The 15,297-nt window shown below is 45.0% G+C and overlaps 1 protein-coding gene across 1 annotated transcript in view; it reads right to left on the bottom strand.

Annotated features, from left to right (window-relative positions):
- LOC144823910 (coagulation factor XI-like) overlaps positions 1 to 15,297 on the bottom strand; it is a 73,476-nt gene that overhangs the window by 33,851 nt on the left and 24,328 nt on the right. The window contains exons 3-4 of the mRNA XM_078682817.1: positions 8,842 to 8,989; positions 2,105 to 2,214 (exon numbers count right to left, since the gene is read on the bottom strand). Of these exons, the coding sequence (XP_078538943.1) occupies positions 2,105 to 2,214; positions 8,842 to 8,989 (258 nt within the window). The remainder of the gene's footprint in view (positions 1 to 2,104; positions 2,215 to 8,841; positions 8,990 to 15,297) is intronic.

Below are 15,297 nucleotides of genomic sequence, written 5' to 3'. Positions count from 1 at the left end.
TTGAGTCACATGATAAGGTGTAGATGACAGACTTTGTGAATTCCTCACATCCAGTCACAATAGTGGTATTAACTGAGAATCAATGAGCCATCACTGACAGGATTGGAGGGGGGTGCAGAGCCGAGCACAGCCCACTTGCACTTGAATAGACTGTGTCCTATCTCCTCATAATAAGCTGAACAACCCTGTATTGTCACTGCAACTAGCTTGGAGCCAGGGTAGTGGAGCCAGGAAATTCCATGCCCTTCAAAGAACCTTTCCAGAAGCTTCTCCTGCCTTCTAGAAGCAGGGCACCAGGGCATAAACTACTCGACCTGCGGAGGGGCTCAGAGGACTGCCTGCTTCTGTGGCCTGCTGTGCACTCTGCCAGACTGCCGTTGCTTGGAGCCTGCTTGGAACCCTCAGAGGCCAGCCCTGCATCTTCATTCAGGATTGCCAGAAGTGCCTCCAAGGGCTACTTTGCTGACCTCCTGTTCAGAGCCACAGGGACATAACTGGTTCCCACCATCTTACCCGCACATGGACCTGCCTGAATGAGTCCTGAACTCCCAAGAGGTCTCCCTTCACTCATGAACCCTTGGTTGTGGTGCTAAATGTGCCAAAAGGGCATTTTCCAAAATGGAGAACAGACAAAATGTGGCCAAAATGTTCTATGAGAAACATGAGGAGACCGGGACCAACCTGGTCGCCCATCCGCCCTACATGCATTGCCGGTCAGATAGACTTTGCTGCTTCTCCCACTACTTTGTCTGCAGCAGCAAATCCTTTTCAGTGGGTCCTTCCCCAAAGGGGGAATCGACCTTGTGGAACAAACTGTCTTCAGCCACAGCCTCCTGCTTCATCCTGCTGGAGATTTTCAACTTCCATTTTGACAGCTAAATCTAAAGGTAAAATTCTCTGCGACTTCACTCTATGGCCATCTGACAAAGACCCCCCCTTTCTGGGCACTCCTGCAGCCTTGCTGAATTTTAACCTTCTCAGACACTTCCCTTTCCAAAGTCCGAAGGTGGGCGCTGACTGCGCACAACCTACTTCTTGTATTCAAACCGCACTCCATCGCAGTTGGCCTGACCTTTAGATTTTGACCAGGACTTGCATGACTAGATATCTGTTGTCGGCTCTTTGATGTTTTAGGCTTTAGATTGCACTTACATCATACAAAATTGGTAAAGTTTGTCCTACTGATAGGATTTGTCATTTTGGACTCGAATACTTAATTTAAATTGTTTTTCTAAATTGTTTGTTGGGTTTTCGCTTTATTACTGTGTGTGTGCCACATAAATACTTTACATATTTCCTCTACAATAAGATGGACTGCTTTTTGTGCAAAGCTATCCAGGATTAGGAACATGTCAATGTAGGGATTTTTTGTGGTTTACCCTGCAAGGGATTGTGGATGTTGCTTGACCAGGATTCCCAACCTAGCCAATCAACAACCCAATTTTTCACAAAGGGTTGTCTAAGGCCAACACGAATGAACTCCAAGCTTCTGTGTTGAGAAGGTTGGACAACAATTGTGCCTTTGGTGTTGTAAAAACAATAAAGAAATTGTGGATCTCTCTGACATATGGAGGTGAAACTTACACTTTGAAAGTTAACCAAATGTAAAAAATTACTGACCCCACTTACTCCGAAAATTAAGGCCAATTATTGTGCTTAAGACTGATCGACAAATTTGTGTTGCTTTGCAAGGTATGTTCGAATCATCAAAAATGAAGAATAAAATAAAGAACCAAGAATTAAGGAATATAACTCAGTCTATAAGTTTCAGTTTTTTAACATATTGATGCAAATAGTAATATGTATACTGAAACGCAAATAAGAAAAAGAATGAAACAACTGAATATAAAGTATTGTTAAACATCTATCTTTGATCACATGTTTAAAAAATATGTTAGCTATACACGAAAAACAACAAAGTTATCAGATATATAAAAATTGTACAAACAGTTTTCCGACTATAACCTCATACCGATGAGCATTGATTGCACTGAAGGTGTTACTATGCACACGCTTCTCAGATGTGCATCGTTCATCTAATATTCAAATAAAACAGATTGGACAGATGATTCCAAGAAGAAGCGTTCATTTATACAATACGTACTATGTTTGTTTGGGTCAACTGCGGATAAACGAAACCCAGACACAACATTTGCCAAAGTGGCTCTCCTTAATGGAAGACCATTGTTCGTGAATTTCAGTAAACAGGTATAGCTGCAAAGAAAGAAATGAAAAATGAAAAATTGATGCAATTGTAGCCCTAAAATCAAGCACTTTGTTAATATGTGCACTTGACAGTCAATTTATGTTTACTATGCCACAACCCCTGAAATTCTTAAACTCAATCATATTGGCAGTACAAACATTAAAAAACAAATCAAATTGCATGATATATAGTTTTCAACTGTCTAACTATAGTGTGAAGATAAATTCTATCCAACGGTGTTTGCCTATGTGAGCTGCGTAAGTATCTCTATGAACGAGTGCAGGAAGTGAATTTGGGTGTCGTTTGTATTTCATCATGGAGTACTCTGTGCATAAGTGGTCATTCATGTGTCTGGGTGAGGTGTTAAGGTGTATATGTGGCAGTTGTTTAAATGGTGTGTTAGGGTTTTCATGTGACAAAGTGGGTCTCTGTGTAATTGTTGTATGTTTAGAACACCTCAGTCAGAAAGAAATCCCCCTTGGATACCTTAATTCACTTCAACATATAAATTCATACATAAAACCATATCACCAGAACATAACACCACCACCATCAAAGGCCAAGTGTAGGAAAAATACAAATATTTTATTAAAATCTAATTGAACATATGATCATACATAAAGCATTAATTTCCAAAGGACAATTCAAAAAGATAAAAAACACTATTTAGCAATTAAAAATCACACAAATTAATAACACACTGAGAGAACCTGCAAGAAAAATTATTTCTAATCATCAGTACAGGCAAATACATCTGACCAAATTCATTCTTATGACATTTGATTTGATGAGGAGTATTTATGCCAAGAACTGTGCAATAGATATAGAGTTGGACTTAATATCATCAAATGTGTGGAGCCCGTGTGATTCATACACGTCACCCTTTGTGGTGGTCCCAGCTCCAAGACACATTGATATTCTTGCACGCCTCTATAAATCTGGGCTACCACCGAAGAGGATCAGGAGCACACCCATCCTTTTCAGATAACTAGCACAACAGGCATGTGCCGTTGCCTGCGGAAATGAAGCTTCAGGCACCTGCAGGGTCCAACAGAGACTTGGACCACAATTGAGCCGAGGTACACGGTCACCGGTGATTTATCTCCTACTGCTCATCTAGCTACATATTAGAGCTGTGAAACTATGTAATGCTAGTTTCTATTAAACCCTGGTGACCGTCAGTCAGAAGGAGTCTTAGTTTGTTCAAGTAACCCCCTCTACAGCCATGTTTACAGCGATAAGTTCTGATCCTGGGAATGGGGGGGAGGGGCAGAGCTACCCGTCATGCGGTAAACCCCACTTTTGAAGCTCTCTTTGCTTGACCCAGTGTCTCTAAGACCAAAAGGGAGGCGGTAGACTGCTCGGGAGTGGAGGCACTGCTTGAGATTGCCGCCCTGGGACCATGGCATGCAACTGACCATGTTCTTTCAAGATAGCACCATAAGGAAGCTGCCGCTGTGCTGCAAAGCAGGCCCACTGCCGTTACCCAATGGGAATCACTAGACTGCAGCCTTGAATGCGGTCTGACCCTCTTGGCATGGGGCTGCAGAGGCCGCTTGCTCTCTTCCCTTCCTATGACTGGTCGATTGTCCCAAGGAGCAGAGGATGCCCCACCCACCCACAGGATAGATTGCCATCCAGTGTGTGGTGACGGCACCTGGTGTCAGTGTTGTGTGCCCTCTGTCCAGTGTCCTGTTGGGGGATGTTTCATTCCCCATACTGAAAGTATCACAGGCTGCCTGGACAACGGAAAGATGGTGTGAATGGCATGGAGCTGAATTAAAAGGACAGGTAGTGGGCCCCTGAGCAGGAAAGTGGAGATTCCCTGTGTACAATATGGAGAATGCATCCAGGTGATCTCAAGCAAAATACCCAATATGGCTAGCCTCTGACAAATTCTCAGGAAGGCCCCAGTGCTTTCTTTACTCAGACCTCACTGAGTGCCTTGAACGCCACCATGACATCATAAAACCTGGCCAGATGGGGGACTGCAGGGGGTAATAGCACATCACTGTCATGGCCAGGTTGCCCTGCAGAGAGGACCTGAACTCAGACCCTCATTCTGTGCACCTTCCACCCCAGAGGGCTTCACAGCACAGAGGGCACCAAGGGCATAGCCCGAGTGGGACCTAGAGCCCAAGCAACCCGGGATAATGAGCGGCAAGGCACCATGTTATTCCATTTGTGAGAGGAAATGGACAAGGCATTACTGACTACTAGATGGAGGGGTCTCCCTCGGTGTTCAGTACCCCTGAGAGACTTATCCAACATTAGTAACCACATGGAGACCTCAAAAGCAGTGGCTCTTCAGGAGTACAGCCCCATTCACCTCCGTCTCCATGCTTTCCCCCCTTTGCCCTTCATCAGAAACTTTCCTTCCGCAAGACAGGAGTAGCGCACAGAAGCTGAGCCCGATACGCAGGGGCTATATCCTGCCTCTCTGTGCCTTGCCCCGGCTCTAGCCTGACCCCACACATATATACACATCATAGTCCTTACACAATGATCTAGTACCATTGCATCATCACTCCTAGGCTCATGGGGTGCACTAATAAGACCAAGGAAGAACACCCCCTCCACAGGGACCCCCCCCCCCGACAGGGGACACCAGTTTGCCCCCTACGTATACATGCAGCAGATGTGGATGTAACTTCGCCACTGGGGTCAAACTGGATGCTACTCAAAGCTAATAACTCTATCAGAGAGGTGCTGGAGGCCAAGATTGATTCAGTGGCGACAGATCTCGGTTTACTCAGAGATCACAGAAAATTAGCAGACCAAATGCACACAGTGGAGACTCCTGTTGCCAACCTAGCCCTGGTCATTCATCTACATTGCACAATATGTCTGATCAGATCTGAACATTGAGAGAATTGAAGACCAAGAGGGCAGGGCCCAGTGTAATAATATAACAGTAGGTCTTCCTAAATGTATTAAAGGTGACTCAATGATTTCCTGTCTTGAGTATTTGCTACAAGAGGTGGTAGCCCAGGAAGGCCTGTTCAAAATGTATGCGCTGTAGTGAACATACAGAGTAGCGTACCGATTTCCCCAGTGCCAGGCGTGCTACCTCGGTCCATGGTGGCCTGGCTTCTTCATTACTGTGACAGACTATCTACTGCAACAGGCTTGCATTGCAGACCCCTTCCAAGTGGAAAATACAAAAGTCAAATTTTTTCTGAACATCACAGTAGCTGCCAGGGCTTCCTATGATTTCCTTTATAAAAATCAAAGAGAGGCTGCGAGATCTAGATATTCCACATGCTTTGTTCCTGCAAGCCTCAGCGTACAACAGAATGAAAAGTCTTTTTTTTTTAAACCCAGACTGCAGCACAGGAATGGCTTCACAAGCAGGTTCCCCAATGCAGTCCAGACCATAGGAAAGGTATCCCCATACTGTGGAGATTCAAATTGCCCAGGAGAAAGAAAGCTGAGGGCCCAGTGTAACAGGCTTGGGCAGGCAGAGGCTTGGCTCTTGCAACGTCTGTACTGATGGGGCACAGCGAGAGAGACAAGGGAAGTGCAGTCTCTTCGGCCGAGGACTCTGGGTCTTGTGTGGACAGTATCACTAGCTCCTGCGCCCATCTGCCTGAGATCACAACTAATTTGGTGGATGACATTTGACAGTACAATATCCCCGGCTGGTGTGCTGGGGAGAAGTAAGCTGCGCTCAGGAGATCTGCTGCAAAGACCACTCCCGATATCTGTGACACACCAACTGAATAGCCTCCTGCATGGCTTGTTTATGTGTGAGTCCTGGGGACGGGTAGGGAAGGACTCAAAGTCTAGATCCCAGGACTAAGAGGGTTTACTCCCCCTCCCTAATATCAATTGACAGTCCCATCAGATCTCACTAGAGAAGCGTTAATGCTATGGTTTATTATTGTTTGGATGGGGTGTAATGGCCCGACTGCCCGGGGAGGCATATTGGGTGGGGGGGGGACTGTTGAAGTTTCTCCATTCATCATATAATTGGGTGTTTGCTTTATTCCTACACACACATATCCTACTGGAGGGAGGTATGGAGTAGGCCGCATGTTGGGATGCAACTTGCTCAGATTCTGACTCTAGCCCGATAGCTAGCACTACTACCACTATAGGGTGGCTCCCAAGAAATTCCTCTTCCAAAAGGCACAAGGACCAGTCATATCTTAAAGGATGGAGGGTCCAAATTGCTTTCCTCTAGGAGACTCGCCTAACAAAAGAGGATAGCCTGGCGCTGCAGAAGTGCTGGAGGGGGAACATCTTTGCTCCTATGTATTCATTACTCACTAGAGGGGTGCCGGCGTGGATGCTTTCCGGGACCCTGTTCTTCTCACAGATAGAGATGACTGACCCAGAAGGCAGTGCTTAATTTGAGACGTGCTTTCCAGTGCTCAGCACCGGCACTTCTTTCACAGGTCCAGGGCTACGATTCCTGACCCTGCAGGTGGTGGGCTCAATATTACTTGCATTTTGTTTTTGCACTCATCTGTCGGTGTAGGTAAAGAAGTAAAACGCATGACTTAGGGAACAGACAGCAGAGCATGGTTACAGGATAGAGACTGAGGCAATGCCGGAGTTGAAAATTGGGTACACCCAAGGTAGATGTGGGCTGTGGCCTCCTTGACAACATTTTCAGCACCAGCACTCTTTTTTACAAAAAACGCACTGCCAGAAGGTAGATGTGATATTTGCAGTCAAGTTAAATGGCAATGACATAGCCCTAGTAAACATTTATGCTCCTAATGTGGGCCAGCCATCTTTCTCCAGAGCCCCACCTCATCTGTATACACCATTACCCTATATTACTCAGAGGAGATCTCAACTGTGTGGCTGATGTAATTTTAGACCACATCCCACACTACGTACATCCCCTCCCCGATCCATAAGATTACAAATTGTTTTGAGACTGGATCAACAACTGGGGATTTGATGATACCTGGTGAATCTTATAGCCGGAGGGCAGAGTTTATTCTTTTTACTTGAGTATGCATGAACTATTGGTACGACTAGATGTTTTCTTACATTCTACTGACATAGAGAGTTATGGTCAGAGTGAATTTTTGCAAGATATTCTGCTTCTTTGGTTCTCGTCTATCATGGACACTTGCCCGGAAAATATCCAGACCTAGCATTCCGACCTCGGAACTCAACACTACATTTGCACTGAGGGACATGATCTGTAATTACTTTAGGGAGAACATTGGTGAGGGTTCTTCTTTACTAACAGAATTGGAGGCATTTAAATTAAATAGCGTGCGATCACTGCATATCAGCGGTGGTGGGGACTTGGGCCTAGCTACATGCCGAGATTGCACACCAGGAGCAACTCTTAACATAGTTAGAGCTACTAAATGAGGGAACACAGGCATCTCAAGAAGGACTGAGAAGAAAGGGAGAAGTTCATTATGTTAGAGGATTGACTACAGGCATACGAGTACCGAGCATACATAACAAGAGCGAATGCGGAACATGACAAGACTGGTAGAATGATAACACAGCTCACTAACTTAGATAAAAGGGTTCTCAAGTACTGCAAATGTGCAGCACAGACGGTAAACTTCTGTATAGTCAGGTTAGCAATCAATGTGGCCTTTGCGCTCTATTACTCTAATCTCTATGGTGGTTGGAGGTGGCCTTCATACAACCCCTACATGAGCAAAACTTTCAGCGCTCAACTGCAGTAGGCAAGGTCACATCCCCTACAAGGTATGCACCATGAGGCCACAGACCCTGTTGGCAAAGCCACAGTGACAAGGCCACTGGGCTCGTAGGCAAGTTCCTGCACGGTGGCTTGTCTCTGCACACCTTTTCCTTAATTTTGTACTGTTTATTCCACATTATTTACAAGTCCCTCTGGTCAGAACCGGCCGCTATGCAAGGAGGAAGAGGCACACCCTAACCCGGTGCCTCCTCTGTGTGTCAGACTGTCCATTGCCCTGACGCACACTCCTTCCGCAGTGCCATGGAGACCAGAGCCCTGATCAGACTGGCTGTGTGTGATGCGGTCTCTCTACCTGGGTCTTCAGCACTTCGGATCCCAAATTTCCATGCTGCTGCTTGAAACCCGAATGTATCCGTTGCCATATCTTTGGGTGTCTAAAGTTATCAACGGGTATCAGTGATCGATAGGGGTCAACTCTTCTCTTGGGGGGGGTGGGGGGAGCTGCAGTGCCTTGAAATCATTTAATTTTACTGGGGAAGGAATGGAACACAGATCTTCTCCATTCCCTCGTTGGCTACCTGCCTCTTACAAAGCCCACTTAAAAACACCCATTAACAACTAAAGGGTCTGTGGTGCACAACAACTGCAAGTATCATTGAGAATTATTTGGTGTACTGGTCCACACAGACATCCAACTTGTTGATGACATCAACTAATGTCTCCCTGTACATGATAAATAGGATGCACACAAAGGAGGTGCAAATATAATTTGTAACCGTAATTCCCCGCCTTTCTGCACCTTGCTGAAAATTGGGTGCAAATAGCTGCATCCTGAATTAGTTTGGTTTTGGCACTTCCATACTCACCTACACTTAAGGGCCTGCTTACATAAGTTTTCAGTTCTGCTGTCATGTTAGAGGCCAGTAATATATCTTTCTTGTTCAACAGCAAATATACCCATAAATACACATTATAAAACGTCAGCTACCTTGGAATGTCGGGATGCCTTAAAATAAAGGTGAAAAATGTGCATCGAAAATGGGCAGTGCAGTAAATCTGGCAGCATTCCGCGTCTGGGGTCAAGATTCTCTCAATGTCACTTCCAGGAAAGTCCACATTCTCTAAGAGAGTAGGATCTAAAACAGAGACAGAAATTTATATTATGAAAGAATACAGGATCCTATATGAAATTGTGTCAATAGATGTTTAGGATAAACAGGATAACCAGACAATAGCACATTTTCCTTTGTAGTTTAAAGAACCTCAGTCGACATATTAACTCACCCTCTGAAAGCACAGAATACTTAAAAGCAGACAATATGGAACATACTGAAAGAAAGTATTACAAAGCAGTGCAGAATGGTCCAATCTAGCTACAAGGGGTGTAACAAACACCCCTGCCGCCCCCTGTGGTGCGGGGGCCCAGTCTTAAGTATGTGAGGGGGGGTGCCCTCAGCTCATCTGTAGACAGCTGTGCGTCTAGCTCTGAAGCAGCTGCAGTGTGTAGCCTGCTCGGAGCTCCCCGCATGGACCCAGGGCTGAAGAAAAACAAAGTAACAACTCTTCAGTCAGAGCCCGCTAGGACCCTGACAAGGGTGGGGGGCCTCAGAGATATAATTTCATTACAAGACCAGTGGCTTCATTATGCATTCATCTTTTGAATGCAGTCACAAGCAGCCGCACTACATCATAAAAAAACAATTCTATAATGCAGTGAACACACGGTATAAAAGGCATGAGGAGCAAACAGACTGCCTCTTTTAAATGCGGCTCGCAAGCAGATAAGTTGCTCACAGTTTATAATTCCCTTTTTATGCCTGGCTTTTCATCATATTAAGCTTTTCTTGTCTTATAGACTTGTAGACTGTTCCGATTTATGGCTTGAACACTGTATTGCCTATCTCTTTTATTTTCCCAACTTGAATCTTCAAGTTTACACCCTGGGTTTCCCCCCCATCCTTCCCGCACCCCTCGATTTCCAATCTATGGTTATTGAGTTTTACCCACCCTTCCCCTCCCCTTCCTCACCAAAGTTAATTTTTTCTCCTCGGGCAGGCCCGCACTTGCATTCAAGGGCGCCGCGCGTTTGCGAAACGCCCTCTCACTTCTTCACTGTTTGTCCGCTTTACCGCCTTTAAGCGACTTTGTTTCCTTAATCCTTTGCGCATCACTTTATTTTAATCTCTATACCCCGTCTTCGCGAGCGCGTCTTCACAACAAAGGAATGCACATCAACGGTGGCTCCGCGTGCCCCGCTTGCCTATGGTCTTTCCTTTAATTGAATTCTCCGGCAGCGGCTGGGCTCGAGCGATCGTGTTAGTTACATCGCTCTCCTCAGCTGCTGCCGGAGATCATTTTGGCCCCTCTTTTTTATGATTGCGCTCTGCAAATAAAACAGATATATCCTTAAAAAATATATATATTAAATGGAAAATTAGGGGAAAAGCAGTTTACAAACCTATACAGTTGCCCAAACAAGGGGAAAGTCAGATTATAAGCCTATACAGTTGCCCAAACAAGGGAAACTCTGACCTTGACTCTGACGATGTCACTGCTAGTTCCCCTAATCAGGGTAATGAATCTTCTAAAATATTTGTCAAAAGAGTAATGAGGTCTTGCATGCTGGACACCCTTAAAGAGGTGATGTCCTCAAAGAGACCCCTTGCCCTCAATCACGACGATCTCTCTGATGACCCGCCTTCTCGTGATCCTCAATGTCTTACTCAGTGCAAGAGGACCAAAAAGTCTAAACATTCTGAGCCTCTTTCTGCAAGCACTATGGGAGGTCCTAGCATCTCAACTGGTTTAGGAGGTCTTAGCACCTCAAACTTGATTGGAGGCCCTCGCGCCTCAAATGTTACTGGTGTCCCTCGCGGCACAACTTTGATGGGTGTCCCTGATGCCACAAATTTGATGGGTGTCCTTGCGGCACAAACTACAATAGTGCTCAGAACGACACAGACACTGACTCCGAGGAAGAGGAAACTTTCCAAAACCCCTACAAGGAATTTGTCCTGGATATAGAGATTGATTTTAACAACCAACTCGAGGTCGACTCCTCCACCTCCTTTAAAAATGCTATCCTCAACCCCTTGGGAGAAGAAATGTTCTGCCCTCTCAAAATCTCCCACCCCAATAGCTCTAAATGGTTCCCTCAGGAACATGTTTCCCAATGTATTACAAGATGGCTCAGGAATTCACTCGTAAGAGAGACTCGGAACACCCTCAAATCCGAGTGCCCCGGACCCTCCATACAAGACAAGGTTTGTCAGACTCCAAACCTTGACCCTGACTTGATTAAATTTCTATTTAAACTGGGCAAAGACCCAAGGAAAAGTCTGGAGAGAGCACTTAAGGGCTGCCAGGATCGTCTCCTCGACATCCTTGGCCCCCTCACCAGGATTTTGGACTTGGCAGAAGAGTCTCATATCTCTTGCACTCCTCTTGACATTAACCTCATTAGAGGTTGGAGTCAAAGGGCCCTCGTCCTCCTCAGAAACGCCAATTCCAGTCTCAACATTGAGAGGAGGAGAACCATCGTCACCAAGATCAACCCCAAGTTGTGTGATTTGGCCGAAAAGGAGCCCTCTCAGAACCCCAGGGTCCTCATCTTTGGCGAAGACATGATTAAAGCAATAGGAAAGTATGTCTATCTTTACCGCTCTTGACAAGGCCCAGACCAATATGAAATGCATCTTTAATACCAACCTTTTTGGACAGGTTGGAAGAAGGGGCCGTTCTTCCAGCTGTGGCAACCAACGGCCCTTCTCAACCTTCAGACAAACAGGTAGAGGATTCTACCCATCTAACCATAAATTCTATCCTCAGAGAAGAAGAGGCTCACGGAACAGAGCGTACAGATCCAGTGGAACACCCAACAACACCAATCCTCCAAGTAAGTCCTCCTCTTCCTTCCTCTTCTTCCCCCCAAAGGTAGGGGGCAGGCTCCAATACATTTATCATATATGGGAATCTTTAACTCAAGACCCCTGAGTTTTAGAGACCGTTCGGGGTTTCAGAGTAGATTTTCTAGATCTCCCTTTTCAAACGCAGTCCCCCAAACCTTTGACCCGTTCGGAGGACCATTAGAAGATGGTCGAAGAGGAGATCGCCTCTATGCTTCAAAAGGGCGCTATTGTAGAAGTCCCATGATCTCTAAAGAGGTTGTCAGCACTCTTTCCCTCGTTAAAAAAAAGGACAAGGTTTGGAGACCGGTCATAAACCTTCGGGAAGTAAACAAATACCTAGTTTACATACACTTAAAAATGGAGGGTATTCACCTCCTGAGGGACATCCTCCTGGAAGGAGACTGGTTGGTCAAGCTGGATTTAAAGGACGCTTACTTTACCATCCAAATGGCCCAAGAACACCAACCCTTCCTTCAGTTCATATGGAACAACCGTCTTTTCCAATTTCAGGCTCTCCCCTTCGGTCTTTCCTCTGCCCCTTGGTGTTTCACCAAGATTATGAGGACTATCGTCTCTCTTTTGAGAGAAAGGGGTATTTGCTTAATTATTTATCTGGACGACATCCTCATCATGTCCCAACTCCACCTGCAACTCCTCAAGGATCTCAATACTGCCATGGATCTTATAGAAAGTCTCAGTTTCATTATAAACCGGGAAACATCTATCCTTACCCCCTCCAAATCCTTGGAGTTCCTCTGGTTCACCGTAGATACCTCGAGGTGCCTTCTCCTTCTTCCCACTAAGAAAATTGCCAAAATTTGCAAAGAGATCAGGTCAGTTCTAAAACAAGAGTCTCTAACCCTGCATGAGTTAGCCAGACTTCTGGGCCTCCTTTCGTCTTCCATTCAAGCTATCTTTTCGGGACCCCTGAATTATCTTACTCTTCAGAGAATAAAACGAAAAGCCCTCAGGTCTGGTCTATGGTACAGAAATTTTGTGACCTTGGATCAAGAAGCCAGATCGGAACTCTCTTGGTGGCTGGAGAATTTGGATGCCTGGAATGGCAAATTAATCTTCGGCTCGGCCCCGGAATTGGTCCTAGAATCAGACGCGAGCCTTCACGGTTGGGGTGCTCGCTTCCTCGACCACAATATGGGTGGTGTATGGTCTCTTGCGGAATCCTCCAATCATATACATTTCTTAGAGCTTACGGCAGGCTTATATGCCCTAATGCGCTTCAAACACTCACTTCAGGGCAGATCTGTCATCCTGAAGATGGACAACATCTCCACAGTCTCATATATCAACTGCCTTGGTGGGAGCAGATCAGCAGACCTCTCCGATTTAGCCAAGAAGCTCTGGATGTTTTGTTTAGAACACAAGATTTCCATGAAGGCAGAACACCTCCCTGGAAAGTCGAATTTTTCTGCGGATTGGAACTCGAGATTCTGCTCAGACTTCAACGATTGGAAACTCAATGTGAATATTTTCGGTGTTCTGTTTCACTTTTGGGGTCCTCTGGATGTGGACCTATTTGCCAGCAGATTGACTTTCCAGTTGCTTTAATACTTCAGTTGGATGCCGGACCCAGGCGCTCTTGCAGTGAACGCCTTTCTCCAGTGCTGGTCTGGTTTCAAATGCAGACGGAGAAGATCACTACCTAATTCTTTCAGGGAATTCGAACCTTCTTGTTTGGAAAATGTCAGGCAATCCAACGAATTGTCTGGCCTTTCATCAGCTCTCACTCTCCTCGGAGAATCCCGGGCACCAGGAACACACTATAGATACAACAACATTTGGAGAAAATGGTTTTGTTGGCTGCTTGGAGAGGAACTTTGATCCCGTGGGGGCTCCTATCGTGAATATAGTTAACTTTCTTGTCGAACAATTTGACATGGGCCTTTCTTATAGATCTATTAATTGTAATAGATCAGCAATCTCTGCTGGAAACTCCCTTGTCAATGGTAAAACAGTAGGTAAGAATGTTATCATTTGTAGAGTTCAGAAAAGTATTCGACTGAAGAGACCCCCTAGACCTAATTACTAATCCTTGTGGGATGTTAAAGATATGTTAGACCTTTTTTCTTCTTGGCCTGATAATGCTTCACTAAATAGAAAATGTCTTTCCATTAAACTCGCACCTCTCTTGTGTTTAATTTCTTGTCATATAGTTTCTGATTTCTAATAGATCATATGATATGTATGGAGTTAAGTTTGAAATCCTTAGAAGGACCAAAACTATGTCAGACTATTTTTTATCCTCGTTTCGATCTGTGCAAAAGACTCTGTGTTGTAGACTGTATGAAAGAGTAGGATTCTAGAATGAGAGATGTTCGCCCTCAGGATGCTAATCAACTCCTTATTTCCTTTGTTAATCCCTTTAAACTAGTTTCTTCTTCCATAGCCAGATGGGTCTAGTACGCAATGAGCCTTGCTGGGATTGACCTATCTAAATTCCAGGCCCACTCTCTGAGGTGCTATGGCCAGTAAATCTTTCTGGTCTGGTGGTAAGTTGGATGATATCCTGAAAGCGGCTGATTGGTTCAATGCTTCCACTATTGCTCATCACTATTGTAAACCTATCGAGCATATGCCTGATGTTGTCCTTCAAGGCTACCAACGTGCATAATGTAGCCTCTGGTCTTGTAATGAGAACTGGATTTCATTAAAGACACGGAGGCTAACATTATTCCACCCGTCCCTCACTTGGACGGAGTACTTATTGCTTTGTTTATTTTTCTATGCATTTGATTATGCTGCTTTTACCGCTCGAGTTTATGACCTATTTAACATTTTCCTCCTTATTTCCAGAAAACTCCACCTGATGGATTATTCTCATCATCTTTGACTACTCCTCAATTTGTATCCTCCCTTCGGATTCCTGTTTTCTTCTCTCTCAAGATCAAGTTGGATCTCACCTTTGTGGAACTTTTGTTGCTTTGAATCATTTAAAAGAGGCAGTCTGTTTGCTCCTCATGCATTTTATAACATGTTCTCACTGCATTCAAGAATTGTTTTGTTTATGATGTAATGCGGCTGCTCGTGACTGCATTAAAAAGAATGCATAATTTTAGCCTCCGTGTCTTTAATGAAATCCAGATTCTCAGGTCATGATAATAGGATAATCGCAATTCTCCTCACGGCACCCCTCCTCTGAGAAGGGACGAGGCGGGAGAAGATTTGTAGCTACAGGAGTAGGACTCTGCTGGGACGCATTGGAAGGTACAACATCAGGGGCAAATCTATCAGTAGTGAAATGACACCAGGGTTCAGGAGCAAAGGGGGGCATCTTGCCTGTGTAGACTGCATTTATTTTAACCTGTAGACTCCTCAGATATGTGTTTTCCCTCATATCTGCCCTGCATCAACCGTTGTTTCCAGTCGCTGGAGAGAAAGATACTGGAAGGACAGGTAGAAAAAAAAACCAGACCAGCCACAGATTGGCATCAGAGATGATCAGTAGTTTCATTTCTAGATTATTTCTGAGAGGCTGTATTGCGATTGTGCTCTGGCTGCTTGTCAGGAGTTGTGATTCT

The sequence above is a fragment of the Lissotriton helveticus genome, chromosome 1_1 (assembly GCF_964261635.1).
Source record: "Lissotriton helveticus chromosome 1_1, aLisHel1.1, whole genome shotgun sequence".
Taxonomy (NCBI): domain Eukaryota; kingdom Metazoa; phylum Chordata; class Amphibia; order Caudata; family Salamandridae; genus Lissotriton; species Lissotriton helveticus.
Note: the sequence above shows the minus strand (reverse complement) of the source record. Positions and strands in the feature narration are given on the sequence as shown.